Source organism: Epinephelus fuscoguttatus, linkage group LG12, assembly GCF_011397635.1.
Source record: "Epinephelus fuscoguttatus linkage group LG12, E.fuscoguttatus.final_Chr_v1".
In the NCBI taxonomy this organism is placed as follows: Eukaryota; Metazoa; Chordata; class Actinopteri; order Perciformes; family Serranidae; genus Epinephelus; species Epinephelus fuscoguttatus.
Window position 1 is genome coordinate 5,690,937 of NC_064763.1, and position 22,190 is coordinate 5,713,126.

The following is a 22,190-nucleotide window of genomic DNA, read 5'->3' on the forward strand; positions in this document are numbered from 1 at the left end:
TCTTCCGGCTGTTACTGGGAAGAGTTTTAAATAAACTGAGGTCTCTCCGTGGTATTTTTTGAGAGGCCAGTTGAGTCGGCTTGAAATGATGTGGCAGCATGTACAGTGAGAACAATACTGCACCAAGGCAGAGGGTCCCAAAACAGAGGTCATGTTTCTCAGACATATGATCTCCAAGACTGACATACAATTTCCTCCCTTTGATGTATGTTTCGAACCTGTTTAACATACAGTAAGACCAACCAACTTTTCAAGACAACTGATTAAGATGTCAGTTGTATCAAATGCTGCGCTTAGGTCTACAAGGACAAGAAATGAGACCTTATTTTCATCAAAATTTCATCTGAGGTCACCGATTATTTCAGTAAGAGCAGTTTCAGTGCTGCAGTGGTGTGTTCTAAGGCCTGATTGAAATTACTCCAGGTACTGTTCTCTTTAAGAACAGAATGTATTTGCCCTGAAACTACTTTTTCAAGTATCTTACTGCTGTAATGTATGAAATGTAAGTGATGTATCAGAAATTGAGGGACATGATGTGCAGGTACAGAGAAAAGAACGCAGATTATGAAAGTAAGGAAAATAAACTAGTGGTATTAACATCTAACTCCTAACTATGCACCAATATTCACCTTGCTTGCCGTGGTTTTTTTCCCATGACTCCCTCAGTACACCCATCCTGGGCTGGGGACGTATGGCCTGTTTCCATGGTAGCATCTCCCGGCTACTGAGGGGTGAGGTCTTTGCAACAGGCTGAGGGAATATTGGAATGGTCTCAGCTCCATGTGGATGGGGAGGACCATGAGGCATTTTAGGGCAACGCCCGGGACTGTTGAAGGTCTTGAGGCCATTGCCCATCAGGTCCACGTAAAAAGTGCCATACACGCCGCAGCTGTCAGTCACAATTGGGACAGCTGAGTCCACACAGCTGGGGTCCTTCCAGGACACAGGGAGGCCTAATGAAACACAAATTAATATGTACAGACACTCTGGAGCATATTTATCAGAAAATATAAGAAATATTATCAGGAGGTAAAATATCAAAACACTAAGGTGACTGTCACATCTTAAGACAGTTCATTTGGTCCAGTCCAAGGAGAAAAAAAATGTCTTTTTGCTCTGGAACATTTGATGTTCTTACTGGCTTATTAACAAACCAAGAGAATAATGGCATGTGTACTAATAGGTGACTCACTGACAGACAGTTTTGATGATGTCATCCTGCATTATCAGCTCCACATTGACCCAGGTGAGGAAATCAAATTCTAGACACTGATCGCAAGTCATGCAGTACTTTACTGGGTTTATTTTTCTTCTCTGGTGTCAGAAAGAGATCCTTAAGACATAAGTGGTTATGAGCATTATGAGTCGAGATTCACATTTCATAAATAGCGACAAATAGTTGGAAACGTTGGACACCCTTTTTTCAGTCTATCTCAGTCTTGTTGTTTGGTTTGCATCAGAGTGTGACTGACAGCTTTCACCCCAGCCAAAACATCACAGTTCACTTTAGGTGTGAAGGCACTCTAGAAGCCTCCAAAGTCAAGTCAACAAAAGTTATCACCAGACACTTTTTATATAGAGCCTGTCTAGACATACTCTTTTCATTTACAGAGACCCAACAGTTCAAACAAATTCCAACATTTAACTCAAGGGAAATTAATTAACCAAATCATCCAACTGATCCTCAGTTAGATAGACCAGCATTTATATCAAGTCTATCATATGTGTCAAGGTCATGTAATAGACTATCAAGTCAGACAGAAATATGTCATTGTAACACTCTTCATATGTGCCAGTCAGTACTCACTGGTGCTCCTGATCCCTGGATGTTTCTGACCTTGGGCCCATAAATCCTGATACTTCTGGCTGAAGGCAGGTCTCCAGCCTCCAGAGATCCAAGGGGAGTCTGGAGCTACCATCCTACAGATGAGGCAGCACAGGAAAAGAATCTTAAAGTTTAATTCACTTTAGTATTGTCCCTAGTAAAAAAATACTTTGAAGTAGAGTTATTAAATCAGAATTTTAAAAAAGCTAGAAACTAAACTAAACTTTATAGTTTCAGCTAAAAAATTAAAACTTTAAAGATAACTGTACTTTGCATTGGTTAAAGTGAATCACAGGTTGGTATCAGAAGGATCAGAAGGTATATACCAACATAAAGAATCATAGAGCCATATTTCAAAGTAATTTGAATTTATTCTAATGACTTTGTGTGATTACATTTTACACTACACCACAAATCACTAAGTTCTTACCTGTGTTTTATGATGAGATCTTCACTGGCTAGTCTGTGCAAACCTGAGAAACAAACATAAACACAAGTCTACAGAATTGTATACAGTGATGGAGGAAGTATTCAGATCCTTTATGTATTTGAGTAAAAGTATGTAAGTATTATCAGTGAAATGCACCTAAAGGTATTCTATGCAGGATTGTAATGAACTCCACCCTAGATTCACTCTCGTTTGGTGTTTTACCTCGCTATATTTGTGTTTTTTTCACCACTGTGTTTCTTGGATGCCTGCTGCTTATGGTCTGGCAACTGGTTGCTACCTTTTTATAAAGCCCCACCCTCATCTGAGCGCTGAGGGATCACACATTCATAATAATCCAAAACACAGGAAGTAAGAAGAAAATACAGGCAGAGGGCAAAGTCTCCGTAGATAAATACACCCTTTAGAGCGGGTCATTAGTGATGATTATGAGGGATTACTGCTGTGTGAGTCTTTAGTTGTTGTTTTTTTAGGAAAACCCTGCATATTATACCTCTAAAGCTGCAGTTGGTAGCTTTCATATATATAACTTTTGATCATATTTGATGAAACTGCAGTATATGAGACAGATAATCCATGAAAAATATCATATTCTCTGCATCTTTGTAGTGCTTATAATGGCATTACTGCATGTAAATAAAACAACCAATCAGAGCCGAGGAGCAGGCTGGGTGAACAAACTTTCTAATTTTAGAGCCTAGTTTGACAGTTTGACCACAGTCCACAAGCAGTGACCGACATGATTGACAGCTGCGTTCCTCAGCTCAAGGAACTCCTCAGCTTAGACTGATTGCCATTAGAAGCACTACAGGGAGAAGGAGGATTTTTTTTCCACAGAGCATCTGTCACTGTACTACTGTGTGGTTATAGTGACAGCTTCAGCAAATATGACAAAAGTTAAGTTACAAAAAGTTATCCTCATAAAAGTGACCAACTACAGCTTTAATCAAAGTCCTGCAGCTGTAACTGAGATTATTTCTGACCTTTTGATACTGAGCACCTTTTAACATGGTGGACACTGAAGCTGTCTGTCTGCACACACACCTTTACCCCTGCCACATCCTGGTATCAGGTGGCCTGTCCTGCTGTGGCGTCTGAAGAGGCAAACAGCTGCAACCATCAGAATGCACCACAGGAGGGCACCAATGCTGCCGATCACCACAGGGTCCTGAAGCAGTGCCAAGACCTGAGACAGATCCTGTCTCTGGCTGTCTGACTCAGAGGAACTACCTTTTTGTGGATCTGAGAGGGAAACAGAAAGCAGATGAATCAGATGTGAAGTCATGATAACTTTGATCACACACTGAAGACTCAGACTGCATTTCATCTATGCACTCTTCTGATATGGAAATGAACAGCTAAATTTTGTCTTTGCTCACTGATGACAAATCCATGAGGGTCACTCATTATTCCGACTCCAGCTCCATTGACAGCTGCTATGGTGATCCAGTATTGTTTCCCTGGTCTGAGAGTAGAGATATCAAGCTTGTGTTTGCCACTATCCACTGTCCAGTTCTGGTACAGCTGCTCCTCAGAATCCACACACCATACCTGGGGAGGCAAAGGTACCAAAGGTAACATATTGGGATAAACTGTCAGGAATATGTTTTGTAGATGTATTTCTAAGAACCTCCATTCATGTCCACTCTGGCCATACTACATCTGAGTGTCAGGCCCTGTTCTCCAGTGATTACCTGGTAGCCCTGTATGATGCCATTGTGGGTTTCATGAGGAGGAGGCTCCCAGCTCAAATGGATAGTGTTGTTCTGCTCGTGGCTCACTGTTATGGACACAGCCAGAGGAGAGGCACTGGGCACTGCATACAGAGGGGGAAGTTTACTGTTTTATATACTGTTAAATATTAAAAAGCAGAAGAAAGGACACAAAGATTCTTTATCAAATCATTTCGCACCTGTCTCAGGGACTCTGAGGTGCCGGGTGTTGCTCTCCCTCCCATACAAATTGCTGCCATAGGGCCGAACTTTGAACTCATACTTGTAGCCTCTCTTTAAGGGGCCCACCTGAGTCTGGAAGCTGGGCAGTGTCACCTTCTTTGCTGCCCAGTCTGAGCTGGCAGGCAGCAGAGAGCGGTAGAGAACCTCAAAGCCATCGAGGTAATGAGGCTGAGCTGGGAGGGACTGGAGCTGGTCAGAGAGAAAACACAACATGGATCACACACTTGAAATATTCATGCTTTCTCTGAAACGCTCTGGGTTAGCTTGCCTTGCCCCATACCTTCCACTGTACTTGTGATTTGTCAGAGCCAGGGGCCATGATGGTGACATTTTCCAGAGCAACTCGCAGGGCTGACAGCTCTTTGTGGAGGTCTCTCTGTTTAGTGCTGGTAGCCTCTGGAAACACACATTTATTGATATATCATGATTAATTTTAAAAAATACAGCACAAGAGTCATAAAAAGCAACAACATATTTATATATGACTGCACAAAAATGAAGCTAAAATATCCCGGATATGGCCGCTGCCTTCGTGCAGCGATAATATAATTTAGAGCCAGAATCTGTGCAGTAGCGATCTCAAGGTATCCAGTTTCCACCGATTGACTTATCACACACACTGCCATTGATCATGAGCACTCAACTGGCACACACAGCTGTCAATCATGATGTCAAATCCATTTTTTCTGGGGCGTCGGTGGCTTAGTGGTAGAGCAGGCGCCCCATGTACAAGGCTGTTGCCGCAGCGGCCCGGGTTCGACTCCAGCCTGGCCCTTTGCTGCATGTCTCTCCCTCTCTCTCTCCCCCCTTCACACTTCACTGTCCTATCAATTAAAGGCAAAAAGTGCCCATAAAAATATCTTTAAAAAATCAATTTTTTCTGGCATGAAATAAATTCTTTTAACCAAACTTATCAGAAAAATAAACACTTGAATAAACACTTGAACAAACATCAGCATAATAAGAACTACCTAAAATAAAAGAAACCATCTTTGACATGTGCTTTGATTTTTTAGTTTGGCCCATGTCCCATCTGCTAACAAGAAGGGGGCAGGGTTTTTGACCTATACTGCACAAAAAGGTTTTGATCGAGATGTTTGTGATCCTTGAAAAGCTAAACTGAGTAATAAATTTGTATAATTATAATTAAAAATCATTTGTATGCACAAGCTGCAAGGTTCCTGTCTATAGAAAAGGAAGTCATAGTTGGTTTGGACAAAAGGCCCACTGCTGCAGTTTGTACGCGGGCCTGGTGTGATGGTGTTTAGCCACTGGTATACGGAACAGTTGTAATGTCCACATACCCGCTGAAGTATGTCATGTAGATTAAATGTTATAATGTTGTAATGCAGGCAATGTGGAAGTCACAGCTTTCAGTCACTCTTACTAAAACTAAATTAGTTTATAAGGCTCCATTTTGCAAAAATGATTATCAGATTACTGGTATAAACAGCTCCTACCTCAGAACTGAAATCTCAAAAGGATGTGTTATCAAGCTACTGCTCTTTCACACTGAATGAACCAGTTAAGATGATTTGGGCAGCTTGTTAGAAGGTCCCCCGGGCACAGTGTACAGCTCCTCCTGACAATGTGTGTATGTGTTAGACTGGCCAACATTATCCTGAATCCAACCTCACGAATGGTATATGTGTGCTTTTACTCTTAACCCCTTATTAACCACGGAGAGTTCACTGTTCATTTGTGGCTGCTTTTATGATTGAATTGCCATCTGAACCAACGATCTCTCAGTCCAGAGCCATCGGCTTTACTATCAAATCTCAAAATCACCTTCGTTCTAGGTCTAATTTGAGCGCTCAAACTGGCAAGAAAACTAGTTCCATTTTGTGCAAATCCAAAAATGTGGTGACATACTGTACATGTATGATTGGCAGTGTGTACAGGGGTTCCAAACCTGTGGGCCGTAAACTGATATCTGGCCCCTGATTTGCTACGGGACTGCAAGGAAACACTGTGATTCTGCAAAAATAACTGAACAATAATCATACAACTTCACAGGCTATTGTTGCAGACTGTGCTGCATTTTTCATTATCACTTCCTGTCATGACCCAAACAACAAAATACTGAGTTTGAATTTAAGTACACAAACATAACTCATATCAAGGCTTATTAGTGCGACGGAAAAATATAGTAATCACACCTCAACCAAAATTTGCATGATTTATGAAGAGGCAGGTGAACCTGCAAACAGACAGATCAGAGTCTCCTGTCTGAGTTTATCTTATGGACTGGAGGGCTGTGGAGAAAAATCAAGTTCAACAATTGATGGGCTGACCAGCAATAAAACAATACATTTTGGGAACCCCCTCTTTTTCAGACATCATCTTACCGTCAACTAGTAGCTGTGCGCTGGCAGTGACCACACCTGCATCATTAACAGCAGTGCAGGTGTACATCCCAGCATCCTGGGCTGACACATAGTGGATCTGAAGAGTCTGGTCGGGGTTTACAAGATACCTATACGCACATATAAAGCAGTTAGTTTTAACATTCACTGTCTCTCTGATTTCTTTTACAATAACTGAAATTTAGATTTAGGAGGTATTTTTAGTTATGTCAGGAGAGAAAGGCCCTGGTATTTATGGAGCTGGAATTTTCATGCACCCTGGACAAGTGGACAGCTCTAAGTACAAGTGTAAATGCACCCACTGTGTCTTGAAATCCAGTTGTTTAGACCACATTTGGGTTGGACTGGGCCGCATGGCAACATCCTTCAGCAGTGTGCGCACTAATGAGTTCTCGGCCACATTGAAGGACTGCCGACTCAGTTGACGTCCTTACTTATTCAACTCACAGTCAGATATTAACTTTCTGTTGCTGCTGTTACACAGGTTAGACTCAACACTGAAGAACTGTCTCTGGAGCCACTTTCCTCCCGATGAACGGTCAGTTCAACATGTTCCCAGGTAGCAAGAGCTAACACAGCAGCAGCAGCAGCTGTTAAATGGTCCCAACAAACTCATAGTGACCCCTAAACGGCTCCAATATGTCTCTAAACTTGTTAATAACAGTTTAGTAATGACACATGTGATGCTAACAGTTAGTGCAGCCAATGTGTGTGTGCCAGTGGACTCTCACCAACTGTCACCAGTGGGAAGCTCACACTCCTGCAGCAGTAGTCTCATAATGGCAAGAAGGCAGAGGGACCATGAGTGAGGTTGTCTCATGATAAACAGAGAGAGAAAGTGGGGCAAGGAGGGGCTAAGCGAATTGATGCACTGCCCTCAGCTCTACGGTTAAATAAGATTTTAGCCATTTTAAATGTGCATATTTCCAGACAAATGTCCCGCTGGTTAAAAACAACACATTTGGTCTTTGCAAGTGGAAGTGACATACTTGTTTATTAGCATACAGAGTGGGGTAGAGAGATCTGATCACAAATGGTCACTCCAGATGCTTGGGGAGATTCAATCTAATGCCAAGTGTGAATAGACAGACATAGAGCTGTCCCCTTGTGATCCAATCACTCAAGATACATGTTAACGCCAGGTCTGAACAGGCTCGAGGAAACACATAGGCAGCTTAGTGTCAAGCTAAAGTAAAATACCTTAGATGTGTGAAGAACCAAACTGTTTTACAGCAAAAGGAGACAAAGTTTGATAGCACTGTCTAACAAATATTTCCTGTTTCCTGCATGTAACAGTAATCTGAACACAAATAAATATATATTTCATTAATGAATAGTGTTCGTGTGTTCACTCTATGGATGCAGTGTGTATTTCTGTGTCTTGTCATAATAAAGTACCTGCCGTTGGGCAGTGGCCCCTGCTCTCTGCTCCAGACCACAACAGGCGGGGGGTCACCTTTAGCGCGGCAGAAAAACTGAGCAGACTCTCCCAGTCTCACAGACACGTTTTCTGGCTTCAGCACCAACACAGGCTTAGCTGCAGTAGAAGAGAAGAAGAACTCAGAGCTGTACTGTATCACACTGTGTGTTACCTGGGTGTTGTTTTGTTTGCATTCAAAACATGGGGCTAAATTTAAAGCTGATAGTGTTAAAGCAGTAAAAAGTAATGATGGGAATGTTGTCTCACCCAGCACAGTGAGCCGAGCCGCCCTGCTCTCTCTCACTCCCACAGTGTTGCTGGCCACACACACATAAGCACCAGAGTAGTTCTTCTCTGCAGGAGCGATGATAAGCTTCCCACTCAGCTCCTACAGTACAAGCACAATGCAGACATAAGGGAGAGGACACACAGGATGCACAGCATATCAAAAACACACACTTTAAATGGGATGTGTGTAGCTTTAAGCACTCAGCATAAGATAAGACTTCTGAGGAGGTACTGTGACAGATTTTGAAGAATCACAACCACAGGTCAAATTGGTTATCCCCTGTGCCATGATATGCTGCTAATTTTTTTTGTCTTCATTAGTTTCAGAAGCCACTAAATTGGGGACACTTTGTCAGAAGAGAAAATAATTTATAATGTCATATTTATAATGTCATATACAGTATATTAATTTTAATAAAAACAGAAGTAGTTTCAAACTACAACACAAATTAATTTTCTGACTGAATTCATCATACCCCAACACAGGGGTAGGCAACCTGCAGCCCTGGAGCTGCATGCAACTCTTTAGCGCAGGTATACTGAACTTGCTTTGCCTGGGGGCCACTTTTGCAATGTGACAGAAGGCCATGAACAAACATTAATAATATTTATTAGTATGTAATAAATGAATTGCCTGTTTTCAACCTTACGACATTTAGTGTTCTCACTTATCTTTGCCAAAAAACAAATCCAGTCACGCAGCCCCACGCAGGTCAGGTATACGCAGGGGTGTTTCTAGGATCTGAGGACGTCAGGGGCTTCGCCTCCCCGGCAAATGTTTTTTATTTTAGTAAAAAAGGTCTATTTTGATGTTTTTTTCTGCACTGTGGCATCTTATCTACTTTCAAAGGTCAAAGAACAATAATCCAAGTATGAATCAATATATTTTAACTGTGAATTAGAAAATGGTGGGTGGGCCACGCTGCACTCTTTTGCGGTCCAGATTAGGCCCATGGACCACAGATTGAGTATTACTGCTTCAGCCCCTCTTCAGTGGCTCCCTGCAGCTTTGACAAAAAATAAATGGAAATGAATAACAGTTATTTTTAATCATTTTTGTAGGTCTTTCTCATTTTAAAAATATGTGTAGCCCATACACCAAATAATAAATGTTTTACATTTTGTCCACTAAAATGTGCGTCATACATCTACAACCACCTAGAGATGTGTGGACACATTCGTTTGCTTTGACCACTAATGCTGAAAAGTTTAAGTACCAATAATCATGAATAGCTCACTGCAGAGGAACCTCCTTGTGGTAAAGCATATAAATGAATGCTTGTTTAGACCGATTGTCAGTGTTGCTAATTTAGTTTTTGGCTATTGCCTTATAAGCGGTGTGACTTTCATTTTAAGGCTCAAATATGTTTTGTGGCTTCAGAAAGTTTTTTTGGGCTCTTTTGATAGTATAGGTCATCATTTTAGCCCTTTCCAGACACAGAATATGTAACATAGTTGGCTTCATATAAATGTTCCTTACAGCTTCATTCAGACATGACATGGCACTGACAAAAAGAGACACAGTGCGTGTACAATATTTGCACCTCATACATGGGGGGAGCACTGTGTTGGAATGTACTAATATGAAGAAAGAAGATTTGTTCCTGTTTGGTTTTTTTTCCAGCAATACTGATGGACTTTAAAAATGCAATCCGCCATTGAAGCCTTTAGAAAAGACCCTTGTGAGCGTAAGGGATCCTCGCCACCAAAGCAGTGGTGAGCCGCCCTCATAGAGAATAATAAAATTGCTTAACTATTTCATAATTTACAGAGAATTCTTCTGCCTGATTTATAAAATCCAACAGCGCATAAGCTGGGTGGTTTAAGTTGCTCACATACTGGGTCCAAGGCATCTTGCTGAATATTCCTTCAAAAATAAACGGAGCCCTGTACAGCAAGCGTGACAAACAAAAAGACAAATCCCTGTGTGAATAAGAGGTAATAATTCAGCGACAACTTGACTGCAGTGCAGCAAACACAGTGTGTGGAGACGATAATATGAACATGGGTGTTAAAACTGTGGAAGCCAACAAATCCCTTACATACTGTAATTGGCAATATAATGAGGGATGTTTTCTTTCCTTGAGATTTTCAGAAATTAGGTAAATTAAAGACGCAGTGCATGGATCATTCCGAATGCATTTCCAAATCCTGCAAGATGATTTTCCAGCATAGTTTGCACTGCTGAATCCCATGCATTCATGGTTAGAGGGCCTGTTTTGTCAATTAATTGTATCAAACCTTGGAGTGTTGTAACTTGCAGTGTTGGGCAGGTTACTCTCAAAATGTAATATATTACACATTACTAGCTACCATCATTTGAAAGTAATTAGTTACTTTACAATATTACTCTCTGTGAAGAGTAATAAGTTACTAATTAAACTACTTTTGCATTCCTTTGACCAAAATGAGCTCAGAGGAACTAATGTTGATTTTAAATGGATGAGGGTCATGTTGTTTCACAGCAGGTAATCAAAGCACAGAAGCTCCAGTTTATTACAGTTCATTTCAAATCCAGTGCTGCACAGGTCTGACCCATTCATGCACTCACATACAGTGGTTACTACCTTGCATTACAATTCCCTGCTTATATTAATAATACCGTGATGATGTGAAACCTTTTAAAATAAATGTATAGCCTTGGACACAGGGAGGGTCAGGCAGAGGATCAAAGTCTGATAATTATGAGGTATGGATAAATATTTGTCGGCCTGTGATATGAAACACAATAAACAAATTGTGGTTAGCACAAAAAATGGAATGGCGTGTGAGTCAGTTAATATGACAAGCCCAAATTAATACTATGGAGCTGGAAGACCCACCTGCCAGTTCCTGGTGTGCTGGTCAGCTACAACATGAACCGGAGAGAGACTTATGCATAAGAACAGGACTGTGTGCTAGCATTGCTCTGCAGTTGTAGGAGATGTGAATGGAAACACATCCAACATATAATAACATCACCCAGATGTGATATCATCAGGGTGAGGTTAAACACACTGGAGGACAGTTCCTTATACCCACTACTTTCAAGCAGCCTCAGGACATTGTAGATGTTGAGGGTATATGGAAACACTGAACATGATAACACCCATCCCAGATGCGCCGATCAGCACCCTTCTATAATGTAGTGTATAATGACATGACAACACACAGCAACCTTTGGGGGATATTTTTTCTGTTGGCGCCCTGGTGGAAGTGGAGCGGTGTGGATCAGTGTGGATGAATGAAAAATGAAAACAATAAACAGTTTAAGACCAGGATCTAAAAAGGTGATGGTGATGAGACTTGAAACAATAAGAAAGTAGTTGGCTGGAAGTGTTTTAATGTTCGGCTATCTGCCAAGTGGCTAGCACTCATGGAAAACCCAGCTGTTTTTCTCCTGGGTCTCCTGGATCTGGTAACATTGATGTCTTACTTAAAAGTGGCTCAGGCGCTTAGTCAGACAAGAGATCAGCATGTTAAACTGTCATTCCATTCATGATTAAGGTAGAGGGCTTACAGTGTAGCGGTGATCCGTGCTGTTGATAGGCAGGCCATCCTTCTTCCACATGACATTAGGCTCAGGGTGTCCTACTGGGGGTTCACAGTTTAAGACAGCCACCTCCCCCTCTGCCACCTCCACATCACTGGGCTGCACACTGAACTCCTCCTTCAACACTGCAACAACAGAGTCAGCGTTAGTGCACACAAACATGTAAGAACTCACTGCAAGAAGGATTACATTCCCATCCACAGTCCATTTACAACAGATGATTCTGTACTTTGAGCTGTCAGGGGAATTTTCAAATTAGATTACAAACTAGTAGTGTCACTTCACTATTTTCCTATGTTTTGGGTTTTGGTAAGCTCATAATGATTTAGCAATTATTATTATTTTTATTTTTACACATACAGCAGTGCAGCCGGTGAGACTTCAGTGAGGAAGTCAAGCAGATGTCTGCAAAACGATAATTTTTAGTCATTTGGCTTTTTTTTCCAGATATAAACTAAATTTAACAAAAAGCTAAATCTTCTCAATCAGTTAGCCATGAATGTCAACTATTCACATTTCCAATTTAAAGTAGAGCTAATATCTTTCACATATCTAGGGGTGCAAATTACACACACTTTTAAAGCCCCTACAAGGAACTTTCATTTTGAGTTGATTTTGGCGACCCTGTGGACAAAAGCGGTAGTGTTTTGCCGGAATGAAGCCTACATTTCCCATGAGCTCTAGCGAGTACTGTCGTAAAGACGCTTACCTGACTCGCGCATGTGTTTGTTTTGGGGATGAATCAAACAACAAGATGGGAAAACTTTGCTCCCGCTCCTATCGGGGATCCTAGCTCACCTCTGCCACGCCCCAGCTCCACCTCTCCGGCGTAAGCGCCACCGCCGCCGGGGTAAACGCAGTGGTCAGCTGGTAAGGATGAAACCCTGTTTGGCGAGCACTTCCACGGCTTCTTGGACTGAGTATGGAGCGGTGCCTCGCCTCTTTATTTCTCAGCACTCGCTGGACCCTGTCGACGCCTGGCTGGTACCTGTCGTCGGCCGTCATGAGGTGTTCCAGCCCCGCGGCCCCTGCTCTCCTCGACCCCGCTGGCGCGGGGTGAATCTGCACAACCTGTGGCCTCTGTGTGTGGCTCCCTGGACACCTAACGCCGTGGGCCCGCCGGCTCCTGCCAGGATTGGGCTGGTAAATGCTAGATCGCTAGCCAACAAAACGTTTATCCTGAAGGATTTCCTGACTTCCCGAGGATTGGGTTTTCTCTGTGTGACTGAGACGTGGCTGACTGTTGGTGAGTCCAGTGCTTTCACAGAACTTTTACCCGATGATTGCTCCCCGTGGACGTCGGGTCGAGGAGGAGGAATAGCGACTATTTATAAGAGTCACTATAAATGTAAGCAGCTGGGTAAGATGACGTGTGCCGTCTGAGTGCCGTAAATCGCTTCATCCTGGAAGTGACCTGGGGCGGACCCAGAGACAGTTTCCTAAAGGTATGGATATACACTATATAGAAATAGCTTATCTTCACACCGATGGTCTCATTTGCTGTTGTAGGTCACACACAGACATCAGCAGAAACGAGAGACTTTTGCATATCAGTTAAAAGTTCCTTGTAGCGGCTTTAAGGTGCTGTTGAAATATATCTGTCCCTTAATTGACAGGACCAAATTAGATCTTACACGTTGGTGAACTTAAACCATTTCCGTTGCAGGCCATGTAAACACAATTAAAGTAATAATTTTACCCAGACTTCTGTACCTTTTTTGAGTGATCTTTGTCTTTCTGTCCAAACATTGTTATAAAAGCTGGATTAAGTAATATCCACATTTATCTGGAGCAGAAAAAACGCACAGATTCATGAGACATATCTACAAAGCTCTAAATTGGCTGGGGGCGCAGCCCTACTGAATTTTTTTACACTATTATTGGCTGGCAAACATCACTAAGCCGTCTGTCTGGCTTTCTACATTTAATATATGGTACAGGCCCTGTCTGGTCCACCATAGTAAATAAATTCAAGTTTGCCTGCCTCACCCATATCGTTTATGTGCTCCCTCTTACCTGTGAAAGGGAAAAAGCTATCTCAAAAATCCTGTGGTTCAGGACACACTCAAAATTTGGTTCCAATGTCTGCGCCATTTTGGTTTTCAACAAGCACTCAGTCTCGCTCCCATCACTTCACACCCTTTTTTTACTCCGGCCCTGATGGACCTAGCATTCAAATTATGGCACAGAATTTTTAATTAAAAACTTTGAAATTCCTAGATCTCATTTTTTCAGATATTTATAGGCTCTTAGTTTTCCCATGAAACAGTATACAACATTACGCCTCCTCCCACCAAACTGCCCCCGGGAGGAATATCTACGGTCTGAGTCAAACCTTAAAGGACAGATTTCGAGAGTATACCATCTAATCCAGTGCATAAATCCTCCGTCACTGACCAGGACAAAATATGCCTGGGAACAAGATCTTATGGTGACTATCCTCGACAACATCTGGGATCTCAGTATTATTCGCATTTATTGCTCATCCATTTGCATCTGCCACTGCATGCTACAGCTCAAGCTCTTTCACCATTCTATTTCACTTAACTGTCAAAATTGTTCTCTATCTCTGACGACAGTTGTCCAAGATGCAAACTATCTCCTGCAACAAAGAGCCATATGTTCTGGTCATGTAACTCATTACATGACTTTTGGACCACTATATTTTAGGTATACTTAAATATTTGTCTTACTGTTGTGCTGTTGTAAGAAGTATAAACAAAGTGTTTGCAAAATGTCTGCAAAACACAGGAGTTACATTAGTGTTAAATTTGAGAACAGTTTGAGCATTGTGTGTGAGGTCATAGTGGACAGTTGCTGCTGTGTCTTTTTATCCAACATACCATGTTTCCACTGCTCAAACCCCATAAAAATCATCCAAAAACACTGACTGTCAATGTCCTTCAATGTCTAATCAATGAGTAGACTAAAGTAAAACTGCCAATTTGTACTTTTGAAGTTTGTAATGCACACATTACTGACAATATGCCAGTAGACACGCCAGCAGCAGGGTCACTTGTCCCATGCCTAACCAAACATCACTGTGATTTAGTGGCTTTACTCATTAGCAGCTACAAAGGCAGGCAATAAAGCAGCCTTTCAGCAATCATTTAAGTGACAAAACCAGACTGAATAGTTTTTTGTCTACAAAAGGTATTATCGGGTAATAACAGCAAACACTACACCCACTTACAGTAAACTCACTCTGAGGTAGATTTTAAAAATGTGAGCATACGAATGATCAGGGGGAAATGCTTCTTTCCAATAATTAGATATCAGATATCATGGAAAGACTCAAAAAATGAATGACAGTGACAGAAACTCTTTGACACTGTTACAGTCTCTGTCTCTGCCATAGTAAAAGGACTCAACCAAACCTCATTTGGTTAGGTCCTTTGCCTTGCTGCCTTTTGTCCACTGCAGTTTTCAGTGTCCTGTAAAGACTCCAAGACAAGCAGCTGCTGCGTGTCAGCCACCTCTCTGGGATAGAAAGAAGTAAACAGTGAGGGTCTTAAGTCAATTAGCACCACTATTTGACCCCCCTGTCGGGCAAACATTGACACTGGACCTCTGTCCCCCTTCTGTCACAACATACATCTTTATCTGCCTTCTGTGTGTGCACTTGTGTGTGTTGGCTATGCCTTCATCTTCCCATCCCTGTGAAACAGATTAGAGATTGAACTTTCCTGTGTGTGTAAGACTTGGGGAAAATAAATGCAGTTGTCTTGACCTGCATAAAAAACACAGACTTTATTTGTTTCCTTGCTACTTGCTCACATATTCTGGTAACAATGAGCTTGTTGGTTTAGAAAAGACAGAAACTGTATTGACCATATAGAGTTTATACAGTTACCTCAATTATAAAAGCAAGAATTAAGGGGAAAAATGAATTTTTAGACTGTGTTTTTTGGCCTTCTTTAATACAGATTATTAACTTCAGGTTTGGTTCAGGTAAAATAGTAAAATACATTTTATACTGCTATTAAATCTCTTTATTGAGCACCTCCAGTTGGTGAGTTTAGAATGCAGTGGTTTCCTAAACCATTTATTGTGCAGAAAGAAAGTGCATCTTTAGCAATACAGTTTGCTATTTATATTAAAGATGTATCGCTTCAAATTCAACTTCTAATCTTCAATTTTTGTAATAATTTGATCATTGATGTCAGTATACTACTCTATGCAGATGATACATTTTTAGTAGCATGTGTGCAAGTGTGAGCATGAAAAATAAGGGCTGCCGCTTGAAACTCACAGCAGCTTAATACATCACAGCCTCTGGCTTTTGTTTGATATCTAATGTCACCAAAAAATGTTGTCATACATTTCTAATCTGTCATTAGCACAGTTAGCTTGTTTACTATATTACGTGAATGGAGGTGGCGGGGGCAGGGGGTATTAGTATGTACATGACATTCGATACTAAAAGACTTTATTTTTCTTTTCTTTTCTTTGTGTCCCTTTCTATTCTGCTGCTCCATTTGTGCCCAGAGTGCACTTTATCCTCCAACAGAGTAGTGCTATAAATAATTCAAACAGAATTTATATTTTAACAGCACGTCTAATTAACGGTCCAGCTGCAATAATAGAAAATATATTCATGGCAGTAGATGTTTTGATCTTAGCGAGCCGCAACAAATAAATGAATGTTTGGGAATCCCTAGGTACAGCCCTTAAGAATATTGTCTCAATGTTGTGGCTGATAGTGGAGACTAGTGGTACACCAGGATAAAAGACTAACAGAACCTTGCTCTTGCTTCAATAGTTCTGTCATGTGCAGATCAATACACAACTGCATATGTATGCAATTTAGCATTGACTTTTAAGGAGGGTATTTGTGGTTTATTTAATACTAGTCCATACCCATTTGTTAGCTTTGTCACCTTCTACCTATGCCAGTCCTCAATGCCTATGTGCAGTTTCACATAGATTGACCACGTCAGTGAGTAGAAAAACGTGGGACAGACAGAATGACTGACTGACAGAATGACACACTGACAGTTTCGTGATTATGTACAGCATACCATACCATGACTTAGTCATACCAAAAATTAAAAAAACAACAACATTCAATTTCTCCAGTCACCTTGAGGCGTCCTGTTCTACATATCTACCAAGTTTAGTAAAAATCGATACAGCAGTTAGGCCTAGATAAGAAATTAGCTCTCTAGCGCCCCCATTTTGTTTGATGGGGTCAATAATGGAGGGGTCCCCTCAGATTATGTGTGGTCATATGCCTGCAAAGTTGCATGGTGATCGGTGAAACCCTTGAGATGTTAAACACCTTTATGTGATGAGCCACGCCCTCAGCAATATTCATTGCCTTATAGAAGCTCAGATTTATTATTATTTTTATATATATATATATATATATATATATATATACATACATATGTGTATATACTTTATTAATCCCCGAGGGGAAATTCAATTCTTTCACTCTGTTGTCAATTACACACAGGTCCGAACACGCACAAACAGGACCTATACATGCTATACATGCACTAAGTGGAGAGATGTCAGAGTGGGGCTGCCCATGACAGGCGCTCTGAGCGGGTGGGGGGTTCGGTGCCTTGCTCAAGGGTACCTCGGCAGGAGGTGAACTGGCACCTCTCCAGCTACCAGTCCACACTCCTTATTTTTGGTACGGATGGGGACTTGAACAGGCGACCCTCCAGTTCCCAACCAAACCAAAGTAAGTTTTCCAACTTTTGCCAAGAGGGAATTTTAGATATTGGTCTCTAGATTATGTTCACCGAGTGTCATGCAGATCGGTCAAACCTCCTAGGAAGAGATCGATTTTAAGTGATTTTAAGTTATAGGTGCTTGAGGCAAATTTGTTCCTCATGATGAGAGGCATCTCTGTGCAAAGTTTCATGTCTCTATGACATACAAGGCACGAGATATGTCCATTCAAAGTTTGCAATTTCAGTCGGTTGCCATAGCGCCCCCCTTTGGCCAACTGACGTAATATTTGCTTCATTAGCAATGGTAATTTGTTAAGAAAATATGTTCTGTCATAAAATACCCAGTTTTGGGGGCACAATCCCAGCTGGGGGCGGCACGGTGGTGTGGTGGTTAGCACTCTCGCCTCACAGCAAGAGGGTTGCCGGTTCGATCCCGGGCGTGGGAGCCCTTCTGTGTGGAGTTTGCATGTTCTCCCCGTGTCAGCGTGGGTTCTCTCCGGGCACTCCGGCTTCCTCCCACAGTCCAAAGACATGCAGATTGGGGACTAGGTTAATTGGAGACTCTAAATTGTCCGTAGGTGTGAATGTGAGCGTGAATGGTTGTTTGTCTCCATGTGTCAGCCCTGCGATAGTCTGGCAACCTGTCCAGGGTGTACCCTGCCTCTCGCCCGATGTAGCTGGGATAGGCTCCAGCCCCCCCGCGACCCCCAAGAGGATGAAGCGGTTAGAAGATGAATGAATGAATGAATGAATCCCAGCTGGAGAAGCAGCTATGTCTCACTTAAAAGAAACCACTTTTCGTGGCACTATGCCAGCAGGAAACAAAGCCAGTGGTTGCTACAAGTCACCTACATTTGTTGCCTAAAAATCTGCTTGAAACACAACAATGACTCACTAAATCACAACTGGTTTTGTTCTTTCTTTGTCTCAGTGGTCTGCAGCTTGGCAGGTGTCTCGCCTTGGTGACACGCCATCCACTATTCCCTTCACCTCCCCCCTTCAACATTATTATGATACATTTGAAACTTGCAAATGTAATGTATTTGCGGTTTGCAAAAACGTGAAATGACAACATTTACTTCAGGCAACTGGAATGTTAAGTCCACCTGTGTCAGGATGTGGAATTCCACACTTGTGTCCTGTTTCAGATAACACATCTGGCATTTGTTGGTTCAGTGAACATGTGAATCTTAATACTGTTCATTAGAAAGCAAGTCAGTTGTATTTGGGAGTTGATAAGATGACACCAGTTTGTGCCATCAGTGGTGATATGGGATGGGAACTTCTAAATATCAGACATAAATGTGAGATGATTAACTGTGGAAGAGACTGATAAATAAACCTGAACAGCAGCTCACTGGAAAGATCTTCAACCGGAACATTCTGGATGGACATTTCTAGGTTAGTGTGTTGAAAGCTTTATTTTGTATGATTGATATGATGTAATATTCATGATGCTCAGAGCAAGCTGGTGTTGCTGTTTATAACTTATGAACAAGTTGTCTAAGAATTAAATGACAACATTAATTAGAGATGACTTTGCTGAATGGTCATTTCAAGTCTTTAATGGTAAAATACACTCTAGTCTTACCTGCGATGTACAGCGATGCATTACGACTGGCGGCCTTGCCTGCACTGTTCCTAGCCACACAGGTGTAGATGCCCTCGTGCGACTGACCTCGCCTGCCCTCTCCCACGCTCAGGAAGAAGAGGCTCCCCTCTATCAAAGCCAAGGGCTGCAAATGTGCGTCTCCCTTTGCCATTTCCAGAGGCTGCCCGTTTCGCAGCCACTCGATGGTCGGCTTTGGGTTGCCATCTGCCCGGCAGGAGAGTGAGGCAGGATTCCCAGCTTTCACCACTACATCAGAGGGGTGGTGGGTGATACGGGGCAGTGTCTCCTGTGCATGAATTCTGAATCCTGAGTATGACACAGAGATTTTGTTGAGACTGTAAAAAGCATCCAAGTGTAACAGAACAACAAAATGCATGTTGTATTTGTGTTTAATCACATTCAGAAAAGCTGAAAAAGCAACTGAAATATATAAAGTTGCCTTTAAGAAAAGACAATATGATCATTTTATGATGACAGAAATATTGTGAGCGCGCTAAGCCCATAAGTGTAATGCAGATGCACCTATCCAACTCTCCTGATACATAGTATCTCAAATAGGATTTGATGACAAGAAAATGCCATTTTGAAAATAGTGTTCCTCTTTCCCCAAATTTTAAATCTATAAACTTCACTGCTTGGAATTTATTGTGATAATTTTTATTGTAAATATGTTTAAGAACTATTTTACCCCTCAAATGACCATCTGTATATTAATTACTCACTCCACATTAATTTGAATTTGTGAAGAAAAGTTTTTTTCACATGCCTTTAGTGAACAAAGAGTCTAAAAACAGGCCCGCTGTGACTGGATGACTGCAACTTACAGAAGAGTTTGATGATGACCAAAGAAAGTAATGTGGATTGGTCATTGGGGTGGTGGAAAAAATTAATACAGCTCAGTATCGCTGACAAAGTTTCCCTTGGGGACATAATTTACAGTTGAAAAAAGGTAACATGGGGCATCGGTGGCTTAGCGGATAAAGCAGGCACCCCATGTACAAGGCTGTTGCCGCAGCGGCCCGGGTTCAACTCCAACCTGTGGCCCTTTGATACACACACACACACACACACACACACACACACACACACACACACACACACTCAACCGTCCTATCTATAAAGGCAAAAATGCCCCAAAAATATCTTTAAAGAAAACAGGCAACATATTGCAATAAATTTTAGCACAACACTCAGCACATCGCAACATATTCAAATATTTCTCTATAGAAAAGCCACACCTTGAAAGTAGCGCCCAGCAGTATGCATCTCTGAGTTCATTTAACTAGCAACAGCACACCCACAACAAATAGTGTTAAGCCTTGCTACCAACAAACAATGGCTATTTGCAGCCAGCAGTGGTGGAATGCCATTGTTTGAACTTCCCATGGAGTTGGATGACCACACTGAAGGAAATGGGGAGACTGTGATCAGCTTCCTGACAGGAGAGGAAGCTCAAGGGTCTCAGGAACATCAACCCTAACAAAAGCATACTGGAACTCCCCCATCAACGGCATATCCGCAACAGAACAAAAGACACTGCAGGAATTTTATGATTTTTTTTTTTTTTTACTTTTTTTTTTGCAAACAAAAAGAAAATTCTAAAACTTGTGGTGCAGTCACTCCATGTCAAACATGCCACTGAAGTTAGAAAGATTTGGAAGAACTAGTTGAACCCTCACAGATGCCACATCCTGTCTCAGACACACACAAAGAAATGTTTATAAAGCCTTAAAACTGCACATTGCATGCTGGCTATTCTTACAAAATAAGAGTAAAATAAAAAATACATAAAAATAAAATCAAAATTCTGAGGATGGTCATGAGCTGCAAACGTTTGTAATTATCTGAAAAAGGTTGCACTGTTTTACACCTAAATCTAACAGATAATCCTAGTCTGACCAAATATATTTGGCTGTCTTAAATGGGCAATCAACAAAAAGGCCCTTCATCTTTTCATTCATTCACTATAGCCGGAAATACCAAGAGCCTGTTACACCCCACTGTCACTGAAAGAGTCAAAGGAAGATGAAGCCAAAACATCAGTGTGTCATGGTCAAAACATTAAGTGTCATAGGGCTTAGTGCATAACTCAGATCAAACATGTCAACTTGGGCTTTAAGAAATTGTAATGGACATTTTATACACCATATGATTTATCAGTAAATGGAGAAAAGAATCTCAGATTAATCAATAAGAATAAATAATTGCTAGTTGTGAGGGGAAAGATAAAACAGATTTTACCCAAATAGGGCTCAATTAGAAGGATATAAAGGAGAGATACTGTAAGTGTGATTTTTTGAGTGTTCAAAAATAGTGTATTAATGTTGGAGTTCTAATGTTGGCTCATATGTAGGTTATTTTTCAGTTTCTGGGCAAAGGAAACTTTAAAAATCTAATTTAGCTTTATTGGCAGCTTGCAACCAGAGTGAAACCAACTGTTTTAGTTCTTCTTGATAATCTACTAGTGTATAGTTTTTATTTACTACCTGACAGCAGCAATAACAACATGTAATACTTACGTAAATATTACAACCCTAATATATGGTTACCACCACTGGAAGACACAGAACTTCACAGAATCAGCAGGTACTGTCTTTTTAATAGGCCTAAATGTCTTTGATTCAGGATTTTAAACTAACACATTCTAAGCATGTCAGTGAAGTATTATTATACTGTATCTATCACATGAATGATTCCGAAATTCAAATGTACTTACCTGACAGCAGGACGCCAAACACTGATGCCACTACGCGCATGAAAACACTCCTGTTCATCGTTAACAGCGCCGTGAGCTGTCACAGAGAAAGTTCTCGCACCAGCTAATAAATAAGGTTTGATTGTTTTGTTACTAACTAACCAACCTGCTTTCATCAGCCAACGTATCCGCTCTTTTGTTTGTTACTTCAACATTTTAAATTTAACCTCCGACTTTCCTTGTTAAATCCCACAGTCAACATCAGCGCCAACTTCATCCCATGCACTCTGACATCGCACCGACATCAAGGTAGCGCGGTGACGTTACGCTTCCTGTCAGATGGGTTTTCAAAATAAAATCGATGT

General features: G+C 41.4%; 1 protein-coding gene across 2 annotated transcripts in view; it reads right to left on the reverse strand.

Annotated features, from left to right (window-relative positions):
* robo4 (roundabout, axon guidance receptor, homolog 4 (Drosophila)) overlaps positions 1-22,190 on the reverse strand; it is a 42,117-nt gene that overhangs the window by 14,300 nt on the left and 5,627 nt on the right. Inside the window, exons 1-14 of one of the 2 annotated variants that reach the window (XM_049591491.1) lie at positions 21,847-22,156; positions 19,110-19,436; positions 11,802-11,959; positions 8,282-8,402; positions 7,993-8,131; positions 6,577-6,704; positions 4,509-4,624; positions 4,186-4,417; positions 3,968-4,089; positions 3,653-3,824; positions 3,318-3,515; positions 2,256-2,298; positions 1,808-1,920; positions 630-953 (exon numbers count right to left, since the gene is read on the reverse strand). In XM_049591491.1, coding sequence (XP_049447448.1) covers positions 630-953; positions 1,808-1,920; positions 2,256-2,298; positions 3,318-3,515; positions 3,653-3,824; positions 3,968-4,089; positions 4,186-4,417; positions 4,509-4,624; positions 6,577-6,704; positions 7,993-8,131; positions 8,282-8,402; positions 11,802-11,959; positions 19,110-19,436; positions 21,847-21,904 — 2,251 coding nt within the window. In that variant the 5' untranslated portion in view covers positions 21,905-22,156. Of the gene's footprint in view, positions 1-629; positions 954-1,807; positions 1,921-2,255; positions 2,299-3,317; positions 3,516-3,652; positions 3,825-3,967; positions 4,090-4,185; positions 4,418-4,508; positions 4,625-6,576; positions 6,705-7,992; positions 8,132-8,281; positions 8,403-11,801; positions 11,960-19,109; positions 19,437-21,846; positions 22,157-22,190 lie in introns of those variants that run through there. The other variant, XM_049591490.1, reaches the window with a different exon arrangement.